The sequence below is a fragment of the Rana temporaria genome, chromosome 12, assembly GCF_905171775.1.
Source record: "Rana temporaria chromosome 12, aRanTem1.1, whole genome shotgun sequence".
NCBI lineage: Eukaryota > Metazoa > Chordata > Amphibia > Anura > Ranidae > Rana > Rana temporaria.
The window spans coordinates 109835481-109859161 of NC_053500.1; the positions used below are offsets into that span (position 1 = coordinate 109835481).

The 23681-nt window shown below is 44.2% G+C and overlaps 1 protein-coding gene across 4 annotated transcripts in view; it reads right to left on the minus strand.

Moving 5' to 3' along the window:
• SEPTIN9 (septin 9) overlaps positions 1-23681 on the minus strand; it is a 421638-nt gene that overhangs the window by 54015 nt on the left and 343942 nt on the right. For all 4 annotated transcript variants that reach the window (XM_040330151.1, XM_040330153.1, XM_040330152.1 and 1 more), the window contains one exon: positions 3078-3275. In XM_040330151.1, the coding sequence (XP_040186085.1) occupies positions 3078-3275 (198 nt within the window). The remainder of the gene's footprint in view (positions 1-3077; positions 3276-23681) is intronic.

Below are 23681 nucleotides of genomic sequence, written 5' to 3' on the forward strand. Positions count from 1 at the left end.
TCTCTTATGAACAGTAGGCTGTCTGCTTGCATTACAGTGGGATGTGAAAACATTGCAGGACATGTGGCTATCAGCATTGTCACTGCCGATTTCCAATCCTGTAGCTGTCAGTCAGCACCTGACCACACCTAGTCCTGCCCACTGCTTTCTGAACTGACAGCACTGGCTCTGTTACTGAAACCCACCCACTGTGAGCTGCAGTGTCTGGGAGGGGGAGCGTGTGAGACACAAATAAAGGAATTGGCTCAGGCAGGGAAAGTAAAAAGGAAGAAAAGACTTTACAGTGCCTTGAAAAAGTATTCACACCCCTTGAAAATTTCCAAATTTTGTCATGTTACAACCAAAAACATAAATGTATTTTATGTGATTGACCAACACAAAGTGGCACACAATTGTGAAGTGGACAGAATTTGTTTACAAATAAATATGTGAAAAGTGTGGCGTGCATTTGTATTCAGCCCCCTTGAGTCAATACTTTGTAGAACCGCCTTTCGCTGCAATTACAGCTGCAAGTCTTTTTGGGGATGTCTCTACCAGCTTTGCACATCTAGAGAGGGACATTTTTGTCCATTCTTCTTTGCAAAATATCTCAAGCTCTGTCAGATTGGATGGAGAGCGTCTGTGAACAGCAATATAAGTCTTGACACAGATCTTCATTGGATTTAGGTCTGGACCATTCTAACACATGAATATGCTTTAAACTAAACCATTCCATTCCATTGTAGCTCTGGCTGTATGTTTAGGGTCGTTGTCCTGCTGGAAGGTGAACCTCCGCCCCAGTCTCAAGTCTTTTGCAGACTCTCTGTTCCAAGATTGTCCTGTATTTGGCTCCATCCATCTTCCCATCAACTTTGACCAGCTTCCATGTCCCTGCTAAAGAAAAGCATCCCCACAACATGATGCTGCCACCACCATGTGTCACGGTGGGGATGGTGTGTTCTGGGTGGTGTGCAGCGCTTTAAGGCCAAAAAGCAAAATTGTGGTCTCATCTAAACAGAGCTCCTTCTTCTACATGCTTGCTTTGTCCCCCACATGGCTTCTCGCAAACCGGACTTCTTATGGCTTTCTTCTTGCTACTCTTCCATAAAAGCCAGATTTGTGGAATGCACAACTAATAGTTGTCCTGTGGACAGATTCTCCCACCTTAGCTGTGGATCTCTGCAGTGCCTCCAGAGTTTCCATGGGCCTCTTGGCTGCTTCTCTAATGCTCTCAGTTTAGATGAACGGTCATGTCTTGGTAGGTTTGCAGTTGTGCCATACTCTTTCCATTTTCGAATGATATATTGAGCAGTGCTCCGTGAGATGTTCAAAGCTTGAGATATATTTTTTTACAAATTAACCCTGCTTTAAAAAGTTTTCCACAACTTTATCCCTAACATGTTTGTTCTTTGGCCTTCATGATGGTGTTTGTTCACTAAGGTTCCGTAACAAACCTTTGAGGGCTTCCCAGAACAGCTGTATTTACACTGAGATTACATTACACAAAAAGGTGGACTCTATTTACTTATTAGGTGACTTCTGAAAGCAATCAGTTCCCACCAGTGCAGTGGTTATCAACCCTGTCCTTAAAGTGGTTGTAAACCCACATTTTTGACCTTTGCCTACAGGTAAGCCTATAATAAGGCTTACCTGTAGGTATAAAGAATATCTCCTAAACCTGTATGGTTTAGGAGATATTCCCCTCGCAATGCGCCGCTGATTGCAGCGGCGCATGCGCAGGGGGGGATCCTCGGCTGAAGAGCCGGCCCCGCCGACCCATGCTGGATTGAAATCTCCCGCACGCATGCGCGGGAGTGACGTCATCGCCTCTCCAGCCAATCATAGCGCTGGAGCGGCGATACCCAGAAGACACGCTCGGCGTGGACCAGTTAAGTTCCCTACCTCGTTCCGAGGTAAGTATTTCATAATGAGCTAATATGCGGTGCATATTAGCTCATTATGGCTTTTGCCTTGCAGGGCTAAAAAATAAAATAAAAATGTATATGCGGGTTTACAACCGCTTTAAGTTCCCAGGCCATGTTTGCAGGTTTTATTTATCTTGCACAGGTGTTTTAAATCAGCCAATGGTTTGGTATTTTGGACAGCTATTTTATCTAAGAGAAATTCCCAAAACATGGCCTGTTGAGGGTCCTCGCAAACAGGGTTGAGAACCACTGAACTAGATTATAGTTCAGGGTATCAGAGTAAAGGGGGCTGGAAAAAAATGCACGCTACACTTTTCAGATATTTGTAAAAAAATAAATAAAATAAAATATTGAAAATCATTTGTCATTTTCCTTCCACTTCACCATTATGTGCCACTTTGTGTTGGACATTCACATAAAATCACAATTAAATACATTTACATTTTTAGTTGTAATATGAGAAAATGCAATGCTGCAGCCAGTTTACTGCCTTGGCAACTTTAACTCCCTCACATTCTATAAGACAGAGGTTTTCACTATATTGTAGTTGCCTAGTTTGTTATTTAGGTGATGTCTATGCATATTAAAAGGCCAAGTTCACCTTTTTTCTTACCAATATAGCATTATTGTACTTTTTTTGCAAAATTAAACAGCTTTCAAAAAATTCTACACAGGCTTACCTCACCATCTTCAAAGCTGTTTAAATACACTACTCGATTACTTCTGCCTTACTTCCTGGACAGACTTTAGGTCACGACACAGGAAGGAGTTGACCGGCTGATCTTATTAGCACACACCCTGCATCTACCCTCAGCTGTTCAACTCCTTCCCGTGTCATGACCTAAAGTCTTACCAGGAAGTAAGGCAGAAGTAATCAAGCGGTGTGTTTGAACAGTGGAGAGTTAGGTAAGCTGGTGTGGAATTAATGCAAAGCTATTATATTTGTGCAAAATAAGTACAGTAATGGTATATTCGTTAAATTTTGAAAAAAAAAAAAAAAAAAGGGGGTGGGGTGAATTTTCAGTGAATATTAACTACTAAGGCACAAGAACCAAAGCAATTTTTGCAAAAATGTGCTTTCATGGGAATCTTAATTCAATGACTGGTCCAATGGGAGTCAATTATATTCATTTATTTTTTTTGTTTCACTAATATATGGATAAAGATGCTCACCAACTACCATGATGTTCAGCTCGAACCCTTGCTTCATTGCCTTTTTCCTCATCTGCTCCAAAATGGCATCTATTCCCACATATCCAAAATCCATGGCCGGCTTCTCCCCTACGCCTCGGGTGGGAAGAGGCTGCTTCACCCCTGCGTCTCTGATAATGTCTGTCATGTTGGCAGCGTACGGCTGAGTGTCCTCAATAACTGTTGGAAAAAGCCAAAAGAAAAAAAGGTAAGTATTGTGGTCATACCTGTAGGAACACATTTGGATTAAACAAAATTTACTTTAAAAGCATTGGTCATACAGAACTCCTTTTAGAGCAACTGCACATTAAAGCAGGGGTGCCCAAACTTTTTTCAAAGAGGGCCAGATTTGATGAATTGAACATGCGTAAGGGCCGACCATTTTTCCCGACATTCTTTGAACCATTAAAATTTGGTCTAAGTGTGTTTGTCCGAGCACTAATACACTGCCCAACAAGAATTCTCTTGCCTTTGTGGCTGTGTGTGGTCAAGAGATGAGCTTGGGCGTGTTTTTTGGATATACCGTATGTATCGATGTATAACACGCACCTTCACTTTAGGAAGGAAGTTTCAGGGGGAAAAAAATGTAAATAAAGAACTGTGAAGCAAAATAAGGGTCATTGCCCATCAATGCAGCCTAATCAGAGCACATCTGCAGCCTCGCCATTGCCATGAATGCAGCCTTTCCATTGCCATGAATGCAGCCTTTCCATTGCCATGAATGCAGCCTGATCGATGCCCATCTGCAGCCTCGGAGGGCTGGACGAGTGCCAACAGATTACATTCAGGAGAATCTCCTGTTTACACAGCAGCCTCTTTAATATAATGTCCCGCCTCCTATGATAGACAGAGGAGTCGTCCAATGGCAGTCCAGCAGATGGGACTTATTATTACAGATGCCACCGAGTAAACAGGAGATTCTCCTGTATGTAATTTGACAGCACTCGTTCCCCCCTCCCTTTGCCCTCCAAGGCAGCGCCGATAAATACATTATATATTCAAATTACCAGGGGGGGGGGCCACATTAAACTGTAGCAGGGGCCGCAGTTGGCCCCCGGGCCGAACTTTGGACATGCCTGCATTAAAGGATAAGTTCACCTTTTGAAACATGTTACATCCATGTTCAGGTTATAATATGCAACATGTTCCAAAAAAAAAAAAAAATGCAGACATGATGCATGCTTCTGCATTGTACACACATCATCAGTGTTTTTGTGTGAACGGGGGACATAGAAAACAAATGTTTTCCATTTGTTCTAGCAGTGATCTGCGCTTATCCAGGTCGGAAAATTGCAGGTCAGCACACACAGTGTGAATGAGCCCTATGACACTGAAAACCTTTAGGGTCCTTTCATACTGATATGTTCTTCCTGCGCTTTGCAAGAAAAAAAAAAAAAAAAAAGAAGGTGTGCCTTTAAATCCCATGGGACTTTTCACACCACTGCGGTACTGGTGCAGTGCGTTTTCAAAAGTCCTGCACGCTGCATCCTTGGATGTTTAGAAAATCGCATTTTCCCATTGAAATTAATGGAAATCGCTGCAAAATCGTTGTAAAAACGCACCGCGATTTAGCATTTTTTAAATCATAGGTTCATTTTTCACAGGTGCAGGAAACCCAAACACACCAGAAATGCACAGCAAACGTGTCTGAAACACAGCAAAATCACGTTAAAAATTCATCCGCGTTTTTTACTGCGATTTTGCTACAGAGCATTGTGAAAGTACCCTTAGGATGCACTTGGAATCCATTCAGTGGAATGAAACAAACAACTCATTGGGCTTTAATTGGGAACAAAGCACGTCACTTGTCAAGCTCTGCAGTGAAAAACACGTGTGCATATTACAAATACTGTATATATTTGAGTATAAGCTGACCCAAATATAAGCCGGAGGCACCTAATTTTTACCACAAAAAAATAGGAAAACGTATTGACTCGAGTACAAGCCTAGGGTGTCTATCTGCATGCCTCACTGTGTCCATGTGCATGCCTCACTGTGCCCATGCCTAGACATATGTTTAACATGGGAGTATATAGAAGGGGTGCGCGGCTTTAAAAAAAGAAAAAAATCTGTGCTCCACTGCCGTAGGTCCCCCAGACAGGCGTGCCAAGTTTCGGGTCCAGGGGACCTACGGCTGGCCAGTGTGCCAAGTTTCGGGTCCAGGGGACCTACGGCTGGCCAGTACCGGGTCCCCAAATTTACCAGAGAAATTACTGTTTAACATGGGAGTCAATGGAAGGGGTGCCTGAATTTGAAAAATCTGTGCTCCCCGGCCGTAGGTCCCCCAGACAACGAACTTTGCACACTTGTAGAGGAAGAGTGGGGCTACATGTGCGCCAAGTTTGGGCACACATATAGGCCGGCCGGTACTGGGTCCGGGAGATCAGGTGCAAAACGGCGACTCGAGTATAAGCCGAGGGAGGCATTCTCAGCACAAAAAAAATGTGCTGAAAAACTCGGCTTATACCCGAGTATATACGGCATTACAAACCCAAAAACAGTGAACACATGTATTTAAAATGTGTATTTAGCCGTTTGCCTGAGTAATGGCTTCAACTACATGGCAGCAGTCCTACGGAGCTCCTATCAGCTGCCCATTAATCTGCATGCCTGTCCAACAACAAACACTCATGGTTAAGAATCTGGGCAGCCAAACCAGGATATGGTAATGAAGGTCAATGAGAAGTAGAAGAGGTTGATGACAGTTTAAAGGACTGGTCAGAGAAACATGTTGTCACCCGATTCAGATTCTGTATATTTACTTAACAAGTTCCTACACAGATTGTTTCCAGGTAAAGTACAACATAATACAGGTACATGGAAGCGCACGCAAAACACTTTCCCCGACTTGTTCATTCCCCTACTTAGTGGTACACTTTGGTGGAGGTGGGTCAGCCACACCCCCACAACCTTTGACCTCCGGGAACCCGCCTTCTGACCTTTAACCTCTGGGGGAGGTCCCTGTTCTAATTCCAGAGTCCTAGCCTTATTCTTCAATAGGAAACCCCAACACTAACCCTGAAATGACATTTTGTATATTCATCTCATAATTCAGTGCCAATTGGGAGATTTTTTTACAAATAAGCCATTAAAGATGTGCTGGTGGAGGCAACATTTACTCTGACAATAGTAATGACAATTATTACTGTAGCATGACATTTACATCAACTATTATGGGGTGGCTTTCACATTTATATTTCCTTCCTGTTCCATACTGAGACTGTTATTTTAGATTAGTAAATGCAAACTCTAGTGTTCCTCTGTGCATGGAAAATGTTTAGTGAGCTAAAGAATACGTTTGTAGTATAAGAATGGAGCAGTGAAGCGCAGTCATTGTGTAGCACTACTAATCAGCAAGCAGAATCTGCCAACATAATGGGCATCCCCATGAACATACGTTTGCATTGCATCAGAAAGGTTCTTAGAATTGCAAGTATATCCCAACATGCACCAAAAACCACTTAAGCCCCAGACCATTTTGTAGCTAAAGGACCTGGCCCCTTTTTGCGATTCGGCACTGCGTCGCTTTAACTGACATTTGCGCGGTTATGCGACATGGCTCCTAAGCAAAATTGACATTCTTTTTCTCCCACAAATAGAGCTTTCTTTTGGTGGTATTTGATCACCTCTGCGGTTTTTATTTTTGCGCTATAAACAAAAATAGAGCGACAATTTTTTTAAAATTCAATATTTTTAACTTTTTGCTATAATATATACCCCCCCCCCAAAAAAATGTTAAAATGTTTTTAGATATATATATATATATATATATATATATATATATATATATAACATTTTATTTCCTCAGTTTAGGCAGATATTTTTGTTAAAAAAAAAAAATGTCAATAAGCGTATATTGATTGGTTTGCGCAAAAGTTATAGTGTCTACAAAATAGGGGATAGTTTTATGGCATTTTTATAAAAAAAAAATATTTTTTACTAGTAATGGTGGCGATCAGCGATTTTTATCGCGACCTGGACCTTATGGCGGACACATCGGACACTTTTGACACTATTTTGGGACCAATGACATTTTAACAGAGAATAGTGCTATAAAAATGCACTGGTTACAGTGAAAATGACACTGGCAGTGAAGGGGTTAACCTGTAGGGGGCGCTGATGGGGTTAAGTGTTTCCTAGGGAGTGATTACTACAGTGTGGGGGCGTGGCTTTGCCTGCGACATCACTGATCGTCGCTCCCTATGACAGGGAACAGATGATCAGTGGCAGTCACACTAGGAAGAACGGGGAAAGGTTTGTTTACACTTACCTCTCGCGGTTCTTCAGCTTTGTGACCCGAACGCGGGGCACCGGCAGTGATCGGGTCCCGCAGCACAGGACCAGGTCGCGAACACGCTGGCGCGTATATCAGCATGAAGGGGTCCTTAAGCGGTTAAATTAATATCAAAACAGTGCACCAATACATGTATGGTGCACTGCTGTATCCTGCAACACATAGCTATGAATGGGCCCTAACAAGTACTATATAGTGGCATAATACACTTAGAACATCAATTTATACATTTCCGGTTTTATTTGGTTGTAGGGGGATGTAAACTTGTACATATATCTATTTTAATTATAGTCTGGCCTAAAAAAACAAACTAATACAACAAATACAAATTTAAGACTACACGGTTTGTCATCCAATAATGAAATATTGCAGATTAAATGCTGGATGGAACTGCAGCCAGCAGATGGAGCTCTAGTTTCTTTTTCTCATACTCAGAAATTTCAGCTGTGCTAAAAGAACTCCTATTGGCAAAAAGCCAGCTCAAATATTCAGGGAATTCCTCCTTACTTCCTTTTAGGGCAGGAAACAATAGATCATCTCCTCAACTGGGACACAGACAAGAAGGGCCGCTTCACACCGAGCCGCTGCACTTTGGCCACCGTGCAGCGTACCCACAGTTTTCATACGGGTTTGCTGCACGTTCCTATAGACTATTTTTCAGAACGTGCACCAAAACCACAGGGCATAATAGAAGTCTATGGGAAAGCGCAGCTAACCTGCCCAAAAACTATGGGTATACTGCTTTGCACCTGCGCTGCATCCAAAGCGCATCAGGGGCAAGTGTAAAAGCGCTTTTACAAAAACCCGCCATAAGTGGAAAAGGGTTTGAACTCCTGATGATGCGGTATGTGGCCTACTGTAATGGCTCCCTTAACCACTTCCCATCTATCCACTGCACATTTACTGTGGTGGGGGGCCACTCTGCGCCAGATCAAGTAGCAAGTATTATATGTAAACATTGAGGGACAGTCCCAGCAAAGCTTTTTGATGATGTCCCATAGCCTGAAGATAGCAGCGCATAACCCATGGTCTTAGAATCAGTTTCCTGTGTGCTGTACTGTAGGATTCAAATGTTGATCTGCCAGAAATACAGACGCACTCAGCTCCTAAGGCCTGTTGTGCGCTGACAACACAAAGCATTTTTGTGGACCGAGTGGTGTCAGCCCTACCCAACTGTCTTTTGCTAAACTACTCAAACCCTCCCACTCTTCAATTTGCACAACGTAAAGGCTATTCATTCTAGGAGGCCCAATCAGTCTCTTTGAGAGAACATAGGAAGTCTGCACAGGACAGCCCTGAATTTTAATATAATCAACAGGTATTTTTCGCACTCATAAAACAGATAACAAATGCTTTTCAATTGCATATTTAACAGATCTAAAAGGGAGCAAATAAGAGAAGTTCCATAGGTTAAGATACACTTTAGGAAGCGCAAATTACAGAAGATTGCGCCTGAAATTATTATTATACGCACTCATTTCATTAATGAATAGGAGCTGCATTATTAATAATAGCCCCAGCCTTGTCCACTACGAAACTGGCACACTTAGTAGTTTAGAATAAATAAGATCCCTGGGTGTATGTGTGGCACAAATAAGCTAAACAATTATGTCAGTGTACTAATTAGTTTATGCTGTTACAAAAAAAAAAGCTTAAAAACAGCAGTTTCCTGTTGTGGAGGGGATAAGGAAGGTATAGATTAACTTAAAACGATGACAGTAAGGGGGGGGGGGGGGGGTGGGCAGGAAATGTAACATTGTGTGCAGCTTGAAGTAGAGTCACAGACATTTAAAATATTTCTCAGGACCAAGTAAGATATTCTAGAGATAAAATATAAAAAAGAAAAAAGGCCTAGAGTTTTAAAAAAATGTATTATGGACACGCAGATGAAGTGATGTTGCGATTATGTTAGCAGAACTCCTCCAAAAGTTATAACTTTCCCAAAATTTGGGCAAAAAATAAATCTATTTTGGGAAAATACACTGGAGCAAACGAGGAGGATGAAATTAACCACTTAAGCCCCGGACCAATATGCTGCCTAAAGACCCAAGGGGTTTTTACAGTTCGGGACTGCGTCGCTTTAACAGACAATTGCGCGGTCGTGCGACGTGGTTCCCAAACAAAATTGGCGTCCTTTTTTCCCCACAAATAGAGCTTTCTTTTGGTGGTATTTGATCACCTCTGCGGTTTTTATTTTTTGCGCTATAAACAAAAATAGAGCGACAATTTTGAAAAAAATGCAATATTTTTTACTTTTTGCTATAATAAATATCCCCCAAAAACATATATAAAACATTTTTTTTCCCTCAGTTTAGGCCGATACGTATTCTTCTACCTATTTTTGGTAAAAAAAAAAAAAAATCGCAATAATCGTTTATCGGTTGGTTTGCGCAAAATTTATAGCGTTTACAAAATAGGGGATAGTTTTATTTTTTTTTATTTTTTTTACTACTAATGGTGGCGATCAGCGATTATTTTCGTGACTGCGACATTATGCCGGACACTTCGGACAATTTTGACACATTTTTGGGACAATTGTCATTTTCACAGCAAAAAATGCATTTAAATTGCATTGTTTATTGTGAAAATGACAGTTGCAGTTTGGGAGTTAAACACAGGGGGCGCTGTAACATTTAGTGTTCACTTAGTGTGTGTTTACAACTGTAGGGGGGTGTGGCTGTAGGACTGACATCATCGATCGAGTCTCCCTATATAAGGGATCACTCGATCGATGCGCCGCCATAGTGAAGCACGGGGAAGCCGTGTTTAAATACGGCTCTCCCCGTTCTTCAGCTCCGGGGAGCGATCGCGACGGGGCGGCTATAAACGAATAGCCGCGCCGTCGTCCCCGATCGCTCCCCGAGGTAAGCCGCCCGCCGCATGTAGCGGGGGACCCCCCACCCACGTCAAGTAGAGGACGTACGGGTACGTACATGTGCCTGTCCGTGCCATTCTGCTGACGTATATCTACATGAGGAGGTCGGCAAGTGGTTAATAAATTTGTTCTAAAATAAGTTTCAGAAACTGATCCGCCCCGTGTGAAAGGGGCCCAAGTGTCCTAATTTTTTAAGTCAGAAGCTGCAGTATTTGTAGCTGCGGACTTTTTTTTTTTTTTTTTTTCGGATGAACTCCGCTTTAAAGCCCTGGTTCACACTGATGCTACTTTGAAATCGTGCTACTTTACTTGAAGTAGCGCGATTTCAAAGTAGCAAGGTCAGCGCGATTTCAGGTGCTACTTGAGGCTAGGTTCACACTGCTGCGAATTCAAAATCGCGGTAAAATCGCGATTTTACCGCGATTTCGTGGCTGCGATTTAGGCCGCAAAAAGTAGTACAGGAACTACTTTTTGAAATCGGTGCAGCGCCGCAGATGCGGCGTCGCACCGATTAGGACAATGCCATTGCCGACAATTTGAGATGCGATTTGACATGTCAAATCGCATCTCAAATCGTACCCAGTGTGAACCAGGGCTGATAGACATTTGTGTGGCTTCATACACAGATGTCTATAGAAATAGCAATGAAATCAGCAAAAGTAGTGCAGGAACTATTTTTGCAAATCGGTGCGGCGCCGCAAAAATCGGTGTCGCACCGATTGGAACAGTGCCATTGCCAATAGGCTGCGACTTGTCATGCGATTTGATCTCTCAAATCGCATGACAAATCGCTCCAATGTGAACCTAGGCAAAATAGGCTTCCAATTTCCTTTTCACCGGTCTTTCTTGTAAGAAATTAGAACTAAAGAGTCCCAACATTATTACGTTTCCTGCGATGTTTGTGATGAATCAGATCCACAGCAACAAGAAGTGGTTGCCAAAGTTCTCTCAGGGCCTAAATATCTGCCTAAACTCGCAGCAAGCATTCCTCAGCTGTACCGCTCTTCCTTAACCAATTCAGTGACCCCGCTATAGAACACTTAAAGTGATACTAAAACACACAGGGCCAGATTCACAGAAGAAGTACGCCGGCGTATCTACTGATACACCGGCGTACTTTCAAATTTGCTGCATCGTATCTTTAGTTTGAATCCTCAAACCAAGATACGACGGCTTCTGGCTTCGTACGCCTTCGGGTCGTAGGTGCAATACTTTGGCGTCCGCTGGGTGGAGTTCGTGACGTTTTCTGCGTCGGGTATGCTAATTAGCTTTTTCCGTCGATCCACGAAGGTACGCGCGGCCGTCGCGGAGAAAGAAAACCGCCGCTCCAGACAAATGCACTTCAGCGGTGAGTATGGTTCAAAACCTGATGGGTGCAGGCAATGCACAAAGCATAAATAAGAGGGAGGAGATGGACAGCCGCACTCCAATAAAGTGTAAAAAATGGTGCCTTTTATTCCAGTAAAACGAAAACGACAACTGACGCGTTTCACATCGATAACTGATGCTTACTCATAGCTCACCGCACGGCCGTCGCATTCTCTTACGTCGTCGCTAGTCGGCTTTTCCCGGCGTATAGTTAAAGCTGCTATTTTGTGGCGTATAGATAGACTTGCCATGTTAAAGTATGGCCGTTGTTCCCGCGTCGAAATGTAAATTATTTTTTTTCGCAAGTCGTCCGTGAATAGGAAAGGACGTAACTCACGTCGAAGTTCAAAAAATTACGTTGGTGCGACGTCATTTCGCGCAAAGCACGGCAGGAAATTTCAAAACGGAGAATGCGCAGTTCAATCGGCGCGGGGACGCGCTTCATTTAAATGAATCACGCCCCCTACCCGCCCAATTTGAAATACGCGCCGAGAAATGCACTACGCCGCCGTAACTTACGGCGCAAAATCTTCCAGGATTCGAACACACTTTTGCGAATAGTTATACTTTAAGCTCTAAGACACAGGTGTCAAACACAAGGCCTGCGGGCCGAATCCGGCCCGAATCCGGCCCTCCAGGCCATTTCATGTGGCCCTCGCACCTCTCCTGCAGCTGCTCCAGACCCTTACTTTCTGCTTTTAAACAATGCAGCAGCTACTTCCCAGCAGCAGCACAAGGAAAGGGGGGTGCACTGTGATGTAAGGGAGAGTGGGGGCCTCAACTTCCGATGGTGGTGTGGCTCTTGACATCGAATGTAAGGGGAGGGGATGCACGGGACATCTAATCTTAGAGATACAACCTGCCCTTTTGAGGGTAATCATAATGCTAATGTGGCCCATGATGAAATTGAGTTTGACACCCTTGCTCTAAGACATAAGAGCCTAGTTCCCAGCGCCCATGAACCCATTTCCCTGAGCACCCAGAACACTTACAAGGCCTATTGTTCTATACTTGCCACCAAGAGCGGATGCCAATTTGGCTTTTCATAGCCTACAAAAATCAAGAACTAAGAGTTTTCAATGGTCTCATGAAGGCCAGAAGGTGCCAGTCTGAACATTGCCCCATCCAAATTCAGCCACAGACATTGGATAGTTGCCAAACCTGGTGCCAATTGTCAAGTTTTCCAGCTGATTGAAAGGTACTATTTTTATAAAGGATCAGTAACATTTCATCCGGAGAGAGGTATGTTGGCATCAGATCTTTCTAGACACACCCATATTTTTTCTGCTAAATGTTTATTAGAAAGGGCAGTGTTGGTTGAGGAACATTATTCATCTTAAAGGGGTTGTAAAAGGAAAAAAAATGTTTTTCCCTAAATAGCTTCCTTTACCCTAGTGCAGTCCTCCTTCACTTACCTCATCCTTCCATTTTGCTTTTAAATGTCCTTATTTCTTCTGAGAAATCCTCACTTCCTGTTCTTCTGTCTGTAACTCCACACAGTAATGCAAGGCTTTCTCCCTGGTGTGGAGAAAGCCTCTTGAGGGGGCGAACAGGAGTGTCAAGACGCCCACTAACACACAGCTCTCTATCTACAAAGTAGAGAGTGTCCTGACTTGCCTGCTCGCCCCCTCCCCCCTCAAGAGGCTTTCTCCACACCAGGGAAAAAGCCTCGCATTACTGTGTGGAGTTACAGACAGAAGAACAGGAAGTGAGGATTTCTCAGAAGAAATAAGGACATTTAAAAGCAAAAATGAAGGAGGACTGCACTAAGGTAAAGGAAACTATTTAGGGAAAAAAAATATTCCTTTACAACCCCTTAAAACCTTCAAAATAAAAGTGCCCAATCATTTCTAAAGGAGAACCTGTGAAAAAAACACAGGCCTGGCAACCATAATGTATGTAACACTTATGTCTGAAACCACAAGACTAAACATTTAAGGGAAATAATTAAGACATGAAAGCCCTGACTTGATGCAAGTCTTACATCAAACGAAAAGAACAGAAAGCTACACAACACTTACCTAACCTGACTTCGGAGCAGATTAAAAGTAAAACTTTGCTCCACAACCATCAATCACTTTCATGTTCTATTCTCTGAGCAAATAAAAACAGACAAGCACATAAAATAGTACAGACGAAAACGCTGCAGAAAAAATAAAATTGTGCGCGCTCTAACACTTCACTAAACATGGCATTGTGTTAGACACGGTCACATGATGATTAAAGTGTCACCCCAATTACTGGTTGCTCGCATGGCGTTTGCTGGACATGACCACTAGGGTTGTCCCGATACCGATACCAGTGTCGGTATCGGGACCGATACTGAGCATTTGTAGGAGTACTTGTACTCCCGCAAATGCCCCCGATGCCAGATCCGATACTACCCCCGCCGCCATCGCCGCTGCATACCGCATTGCCCCCGCCGCCTAGTTAATCAGTGTGCGGTGAACATTACAGCTTTCATTTGAATAGCTGTCTGTTCCCCGCCGCGCCGCGCATAGACACTCCCCCTTGCTCGGGATTGGACGGATGATCTGTCTATCAAAGTGCAGATCACCCATCCAATCCCGAGCAAGGGGGAGTGTCTATACGCGGCGCGGCAGGGAACAGACAGCTATTCAAATGAAAGATGTAATGTTCCCTGCACGCTGATTCACTAGGCGGCGGCATCTAGGTATGGGGAGACATGGCTGCATATGTGGGGGGACATGGCTGCATATATGTGGGGGACATGGCTGCATATATGTGGGGGACATGGCTGCATATATGTGGGGGACATGGCTGCATATATGTGGGGGACATGGCTGCATATATGTGGGGGACATGGCTGCATATATGTGGGGGACATGGCTGCATATATGTGGGGGGCACATTTAAAAAAAAGTATCGGTATTCGGTATCGGCGAGTACTTGAAAAAAAGTATCGGTACTTTGTACTCGGTCCTAAAAAAGTGGTATCGAGACAACCCTAATGACCACCCTTTATCAAATTAAACCAAAAGTCAAGTGCAGAGTACCAACTTTTCGTCATAAGCTGGCTAAAAAGCAACATACTGGTAAACTATATTTAAAATAGTAGACACACAACTGTTTTAATGAACAAATCTGAAATCTCTTGTTTTTGTGACAGTTATTGAAATGTTTATGGATCCTCATAAGGCTTATGCCTCGTACACACCGACATTTTTCTCGGCAGGAAAAAAAGTTCTTCCCGACGCGATTCCTTTACAGCCTGACTTGCATACACACGTTCATGCAAAAAAACATCCGACCAAAGCGCGGTGATGTACAACACGTACGACGGGACTATAAAGGGGAAGTTCCTTTCAAATGGCGCCACCCTTTGGGCTTCATAATTGATTGTGAGCATGCACGTTTTTTTCCCCCATCGGAAAAGCATACACACGACCGTTTTTCACAATGAGAAAAAGACTGGCGGGAAACACGACGAGAAAAAAAAAGAGCTGGTTTCAATTTTTTTGCGGGCAGTTTTTTCATTGAGAAAACTGCTAGGGAGCATACACACGACCGGTTTTCACAACCAATATAATAAATGGCAGTTTTCTCGTTGTGAAAACCGGTCGTGTGTACAAGGCATGAGGGTAGATTTAGAAATGCGTCTAAACCTTTCTTGCCTCTGAAGCCCAATCCACTTCTGGATGGCACTCTGACAGGCGGGTTAGGAAGTGACATGTAAACATCCCCATCTGCGGCCTATTGCATCTTGAGGGCTGTTGGCAGGTAGCAAAAATGTGGCTCAACTGCACACTTTTGGGACCGCAAGGCTAAACGTAGGCTTACTCAGAAAAAGAATTCAAAGTTTAGTACCCACAGCAACCAAAAAGGTCCATCTCCCGCTAGAGTTAAGCCCTGTACACACGACCAGGATTCCCGGCAGTATAAAGTGCGCCGGGAATCCTGATGGGAAAACCGAGAACCTGCTTGGTAAGTTTACACAAGGCGGTGTTTTCCATCCGGAAAACTGCGGGGAGAGCTTTGGCCGGGAATCCCGGCCTTGTGTATGCTCCCTAGCAGTGTTTCCCCATAGGAAAACTGCTCGGCTTAAAACTGCCTAGAATCCCGGGGGGGGGGGGGGGGGGGGGGGGGAGAGCTGGTTCTCTATTTTCCCGCTGGGACTCCCGGCAGTTTTCCTGTCAGGAAAACTGCGAGGAAGCATACACATGGCCGGTTTTCCTGGCAGTGTCGTGTGTACGAGGCTTTAGAGCAGGGATGCCCAACCTTTTGAAGAGTGAGGGCCACTTAAGCAACTTGGCAACCAGTCGCGGGCCACAATGAGCGGGCGGGCGGATGACAGGTCACGGCTACTCTATAGGCCCTTTGATCCGCCCTGATGGAAGGGGATGAATTCCCTTCTGTTTTTCGGATTGGAGGATGGCGGGCGTAAACGGACACCTGACTCTCTGAAGAGGTGAATTGAGAGTCCCATTTGGTTGGGTTGGTTGTGTGAAAAGGGCCTAAGACACACATTGGCTTATGGGGCTCTGCTCCGCAGCCACTTTCTTCCTCTACCACCAGCTTCATTCACACCACTGATGCTGTGATATGACGGGTCGGCAACCTGCGATCTGGGCTTGCCAACCCGCCATTCCAGAGCAGGAGGTCGCGGGCCACATCAGAGGGCTCCGCGGGCCACTGGTAGGCCACCCCTGCTTTAGAGCTCCTGTTCATGGGCATAAGAACTATGGAAACATATTCAGGACCTTGCTATGTCCAAAATGATCCATACATGCAACAGTACTTACACATCTTTGTCCGTATAGCTGAAATTTACAGGGCGAGTTCTCCGGTGATTTAAATATAAAAAAAAGTCACTCATTCAGAATGAATGAAGACCGAGGTCATCCTGTGATGCCAACACTGCCCATGTCCATTACCTAATCTTTGTCGATGTTTATATCTCCTCCCTGGTCCTGAATGAGGCAGCACATATGGCCACAGTTTCTCATGGAAAGTTGGAAACATTTGCACAAACATATACCAGACCCTGGCCCATAGCTTACAAGAAGGCTGCATTTAGATCCATATAAGACTGTACACAGTGTGGACCAGAAAGCAGTATTTTAAACGTCTGTGTGGATGAGGCCTTGATTTTGATTTCTGTTTACCAATTTTTTTCACCCAAGATTCGAAACACGGATTATTAATTTAAAAATCTTAATGCAGGACTGTTCTTGTCCAAGTCCTTTACGACTCATATCTTTACGTACAGAACACCAAGTCAACAATGAACATAACAGTGCTAATGTGTGCCAAAAAGGAGTCTGATCTTAAAAGTAGAAAACATGGAAGAGCGATGGCAGAAAACAAAAAGTGAACCACTTGGCCTTTTTTTGTTGTCGTCACTCTTCCATGTTTGTATGGAAATGGCAATTTGGGGGCATTGTAATAAAGAAATAGTTCCTTCAGAGCCGGTTCACACTGAGGCGACCCGTCAGGCGACTCAGCCGCCTGACAAGTCACGTCCCCATTCTATTCAATAGAACCGTTCTAATAGGAGCGACACAAGTCGCTCCGACTTAGAAAAAGGTTCTTGTACGACTTCAGGGGCGACTTGCATTGACTTCTATACAGAAGTCATTTTGCAAGTCGCCTCTGAAGTCGTCTTCAGGCCGCCTTGACGAGTCGCCCCCGAAGTTGTGCCGCCCCAGTGTGAACCGGCTCTAGTAGTGGTTTCTCACTTTACACCAAAAACAAACTTTGGCATGGAGAGGCTTTTCTCCACCAACCACAGCTGCTTCAGGAATATGTTGGGATGGAGAAAATTTGAGCTGGCCTATGGATATTGCAGCATACCCATAACTACATTGTACACGTTCTGTATAGGACTGCCATCAAGTTCTACTTTTGGCTTACGTTAGAAAGTACTTCATGTCCCCTATTTAATTTTATTATATTTCCTGTAGTGAGAAACTTATTTTATTACTCCCTTTGAGATCACCAGGTCTCTCCAATTCCGTGGGCTGGCCTTCTAACTAATGAAGTCGAAGCTGGCCACCGATAAGAATTTAAAATGGTGGCCTGGTTTAGTAGAGCGTTGGGTTGACAGAGCTATGAGATCCTGAAAAACCTAAAGTTATCAAGCCAGTAAGGATGAGCTCCGGCGTGTTCGCACACCCATTGTGCAGCGCCCGCTAGGAAGTTCGGCACTGCGCTAATCAGAGGCAGGAAGACATTGTCCCGATGCGTGGCTGCAGAGATCGGGAAAGGTCTCCCTGCCTGCGATTAGCGCAGCGCCGACTTCCTGGCGGGCTCTGCACGTGGGGTGAGCGAACACGCCGGAGCTCATCCTTAGGAGCCAGCAACTAGGACAGTGCTGCTATACTCTGAGTCCCAGCTGAAAATTATTAAAGATCTTGTCTGTTGGCATTTTTTTGCCCCCCCCCCATCAAAATATGAGCGATGTGGGAGGTCTTCAACCTTCAGTCCCAAATTACAAATGTTCCAACACTTTACATGACCACATTTCTGCCCACAAACCATTGAGAGAAAAAACCCTTCTATATATATTTATATAAAGTCAAAACATCTGTGGTGCCATTACTGGTTCAATGGGCTGTATGTAGCGCGCATTGCCATCTTTGTTCTCCGCCGGTCTTGTCACCCTGACAAACAGACGAGATGTTAAAAGCTTCCTGTTTATACTGAGCCTCTAAAGAAAGGGAGATAGTGGGGAGCCAGCACATACTATCCGTCACAGAAGACGAGGAGGAGTGGACGGTCTGTATCAGGACTCATCACACTGACCCATTCTATGGCATACAATGAACTCTGCTGTATAAGAGAAAAAACACAATAAAGCAAATGTAAAGCCAAAAACAACCAATTCATATAGATCTGATCTTCTAATTTATATCTACACTCGACCAAAAAAAAAAAAAAAACTTTCTTTCGTTTTGGGTAGAATGTTGGAAAAGGTTAGAATCCAAGCCCAGCCAGGGCTCCGTTAGAGAGCTTTCCTCGTACTTCCAGGGGACAACATTTTACCAGACAGGAATCGACGACACGGAAAAACAATGGAAAGCTGAACGATGGTTCTAGCATTCACCTAGAAGCTTTGTTACCGTTCTACAGTTCCCCTCACGTCCTGTTCAGCTGTTCTGGGGACAACCTCTTTTTTTATTTTCTTAAAGCGGGGATCAAACACTGTAGCTGCTGACTTTTAATAAGGACACTTAGCAGTCCTAGGCGCCCGCGATGTCGCTCCCCCGAGGCCGATCCCTCGATCGTTGCATGGCCCGGCACCGCCATCCTCACTAAGGGGAAACGGGCAGTGGAGCCTTCCAGCTTCACTGCCCGTTTCCTACTGCGCATGCGCGAGTCTCGCGGTGCTGTATGAATGGGCGGCTGCTCTCTGGGATACACAGTTCCCAGAAAGCAGCGCGCACCATTCTCCAGAAGACAACGCAAGGATGAATACCTGCTGTGGACTAGGAAGAGGCAGATTAGGAAGATCCACATAGCAAACGCAATTTATGGTAAGTAGAAAAAAAAAAAAAAAAAAATCTTCAATTTTTTTCTAGAATTTTGGTGTCTTTTTTTTTTTTTTTTTTAGGGTGGACCTCGACTTTAAAAGACAGGAAGTTAAGGAGCCTCTTCAGTGGACCTCCAAAGGAAGTAAAACCTGACAGAAGTTCCACTCCTTCCCCACATTATTCAGAACTAAAAAAAGTTTTGGCTACGAATACATTATAAACATCCATAGTATATTTTATGTCCTTTTTACAGCTGTTTAGAGAGAGAGAGAGAAAAAAAAAAAAAACTGAAAATTCAGGATGCACATTTTATTTAATATATATATTCAAATAATGGCCGACTTTAAATTCATGATATTAAAAAGTCAAAAATAATACAAATTGTGTATATATATATATAGATTTTCTGAAAATCGTCATTCAGAGCACACAATAGCGCTATAATTGACTCAAATAAAACTTTTTTTTTTTTTTTTTGATGACCATATGAATGCTTTCAATTTAAACACTTGACTTGGATTATGTACAGAAGTGATGTAATGTTTAATTATGCAGGTGACCCTATTCTGTCACTTCCCTTGTGTACTTATTGGAACGTTGCTTTATAAAAGCAGCATTGTTCACTGGGGCAGCCGTTGCCTGTGATAGCAGTATGGATTGGGTGGATGATGACAATTATTTATTATTATTATTATTATTATACAGGATTTATATAGCGCCAACAGTTTGCGCAGCGCTTTACATCAGGGAAGACAGTACAGTCACAATACAATCAATACAGGAGGGATCAGAGGGCCCTGCTCGTTAGAGCTTACAATCTCAGAGTTCTTCCATAGTAGGTGTGATGCTTGGAGTTTTGGTGATTCAAAAGCAAAAGTAAAAAAAAAAAAAAAAAAAAAAAAAAAGGGACGACAAAAATAGTGCGGGATATGGAGCAAGGAGAAGCTGAGGAATCCTGATCAATTTTCCCACAAGGATCTACTGCGAATTAACAGGAAACAAATCCAGATGATTTCTGAAACCATCTGCTGATGTCAGAAGAACGTTGGACATTCACACTGAGTTAGTATTTCATGGGTTCCTATAAGAAACATGGGAAAAAAAAAATGTATATACTCGAGTATAAGCCAAGTTTTTCAGCACATTTTTTCTGCGGAAAATGCCCCCCTCGGCTTATACTCGAGTCACCTTCTTGCACCTGATCTCCCGGAATTTGGGTACCCGGTACCGGCCGGTCGTAGGTCCCCTGGACCCCAAACTTGGCACACATGTAGCCCCATTTCTCCTCTACAAGTGTGCAAAGTTTGTTGTCTGGGCGACCTACGACCGATTTTTCAAAGCCGGGCACCATAGACTCCCATGTTAAACTGTAATTTCTCCGTTGACTTTGGGGACCCGGTACCGGCTGGTCGTAGGTCCCCTGGACCCGGGGACCATTTTTCTTTTACAAGTGTGCAAAGTTTGTTGTCTGGGGAGCATAGATTTTTCAAAAACGGGCCCCCCTTCCATAGACTCCCATGTTAAACGTCAGTCTAGTCATGGGCACAGTGAGGCATGCAGATGGACACCCTAGGCTTATACTCAAGTCAATAAGTTTTTCCATTTTTTTGTGGTAAAATTAGGTGCCCTGGCTTATATTCGAGTATATACGGTAAATAAAAACTGATTATTGTAAGCACTTCTGTTCGTGTTAAATGGTTTGTTTCAACAAATAGTTTGTTTCAACCAACTGTTACATTGGCAGAGCAGCTTGTTCTGCTCAAAAACAACAAACTTACTGGCCAGATCACCAGGTGAAAAATAAAATCTAAAAAATAAAACTATTGCAGACATCACATCTAAGAATTGGTAAGGTACAATATAATAAAGGTATGCTTTTTGTGTTTAAAGCGGTAGTTCACCCTCACTTACATCATTTTTCCATCGAGACATGCATTGTACTGTGTACTTGTACATGAAAGATTTCGGCTCCCGCGGGGAATGGGCGTACCTATGGAGAGGGAGGATGATTGACGGCCGGCCCTGGCACGTCACTCTCCCCGAAGACAGCCGGAGTAGGTCTCGGCTCTTCACGGCGCCTGCGCACAGGCTATGCGCAGGCGCCGTGAAGAGCCAAGCCTATTTCGGCTATTTCCGGAGAAGCGTGACGCGCCAGAGCCGGCCGTCAATCATCCTCCGTCTCCATAGGCACGCCCATTCCCCGGTATCTTCGATGTACGAGTACAAGGTGAGTACGGGGGTAAAAAAATCGGGACAGGTATACTGTAGCTCGCGCTACAATGCCTGATTTTATGGTAGCAGAAAAAAAAAATAGGGTGAACCCCCGCTTTAATGCTTTCATTTGGGTTTAAGCCCTGGTTCATTGATGCTACTTTGAAATTGTGCTACGTCACTTGAAGTAGTGCAATTTCAAAGTAGCAAGGGCAGCATGATTTCAGGTGCCACTTGACATGTGGCTTCATGCACAGATGTCTATTGAAGTCGCATCTGAAATCGGCAAAAGTAGTGCAGGAACTACTTTAGCAAATCAGTGTGGCGCGGCAAGATCGGTGTCGCACCGATTGGAACAGGGCCATTACCTTCAATAGGCTGTGACTTGTCATGCGATTTGATTTCTCAAATCGCTCCAATGTGAACCTAGGCTTATAAGTGGTTGTAAACCCTTACATAACATACCCAGTGAGGTGGCAGATGAAACCAATCCTCCTACATAAGTTGTACATCCCTATAAAACACAGAGGAAAAAAAGGATTTTTCGCAGCACAAAGCAGGAGGCGGAGAGCTGAAATTACACTCTGCAGAGCTCAGTGAGGAGAGCTCCGAGAGCCGATTGGAAGGAAGAGAGAAACACCCCCTCCACATAGCACACAGGAACAAAGCTGAGGCGGTCAATTCCCTTCCCTGACACCTTATTTCTCTTGGTGTCAGGAAAACTTGTCAGAAGGGATTCATGCTGAGAGCAGAGGAACGAAGCAGCTGACAGAAATTACACTTAGTGCTCTGGATTATGACAAGTACACACTGTAGAGGGATATGCTTTGTTCATATTTTATCTCTGAGGTTTAAAACCACTTTAAAAAGACTCCAGCATGCAAACTGAGGTTTCTGAAGGTGTCTCCATATAAGAGATCACTGGACATTAATAGCTTTGGTCATTTCCCATGACCATAAAGAAGAACAGAGGTCAGGATGAGATGTACCGTTTTCTTTCTTGATGTGCATCATGGGACCAAAGCTGGACATGACTTTGTATTTATTAATCCTCATCTGGAACAAACTATCCTCGTAGTGTTTGCTTTTATACATGACCCCAAAGTGTCTTTTCAAAAGGGATCTTTTTTATGTGCAAGATAGGATTTGGCCTCGAAGCTTTTCCCACCCCATAAAGCATAGTCATCCAAGACTGACCGTCAGCAGAGCATTAGGCAGATTGAGCTCCTCTTATTTCTGGACACTTTCCTAATCCCACTGTATAACGGCTCGCTTACAATACTGTCACAGTGTGAAGGGCAGAGACGCTGCAGCGACATTCACTTCCTGCCAAACTCCTGTCTCCTCGTCCCACTCTCATTTCTCTCGCCATGTGGAGAAGCAGATAAACGATTGCGCATATTTATTAAAACAAAAACATTTACACAACACCTTACTGTGCGCAGTTAGCAATAAGTACGTTAAAGGAAAACGCCAGGGAAAAAGTACAACTAGTGGAGTACTAATGGCATTCGGGAGACATGGGCGCTACTCTACAATCATGAAGACCAATCTATGTGCCGGTGCTCTGACCATACTGGTTCACTTTACTGTAGGAACCCCTGGAGACAGAAACAAGGCTTGGGGGGGGGGGGGGGGGGGTTTAATGTATCAGCAGTGGAGGCTGGGCTTTCAAGATGTTGTTTCAAGTAAATCTATTACTTCGCCCTGAATAGGCACCTTCACCCCTGTGTTGCTCTATTGGCTTCCAAGTACCAGGTTCGCCTTACTTGTGGGGCCCAGGGATGGACTGGCCATCGGGACTACCGGGAGTTTCCCAGTGGGCCGATTGGTCAGTGGGCCAACTCCAACTCGGCTGTGTCACTTACCGTATTTATCGGCGTATACCGCGCACCTTTTTGCTGTGGTAGCGCGATATACGCCGATACCCGCTTTCCTGCGCCGAGTTTGAATACTGCGCCGGCATATACCGAGCGAAGTACACTCGTGTATATTCGGGCAGTCTCACCTGCACACACGACTGGGAATCCTGTCGGGAAAAAAAAAACATTGGTTTTCACGACAGGATTCCTGGCAGGCTTGCCTTGAAACGCTGTGTATACACACGGCCACACAAAAACCCGCCGTTCTTTTGAAAGGCAAGAACGCAGTGACATCATCGACTACCATGAGCCGGTACCTCGTCACATTCGATTGCGTCGCCGCCATCTTGCTACACCCCACACCAACGTTGTATGCTACTGCACATGCTTTGAAGTGTTGTCGAGCATGTGCAGTTTTTCTCCCCTGCAGGTAAGCAAACACTCTGCCGGGAATCCCGACGGGAAAATACAGAGCAGGGTTCT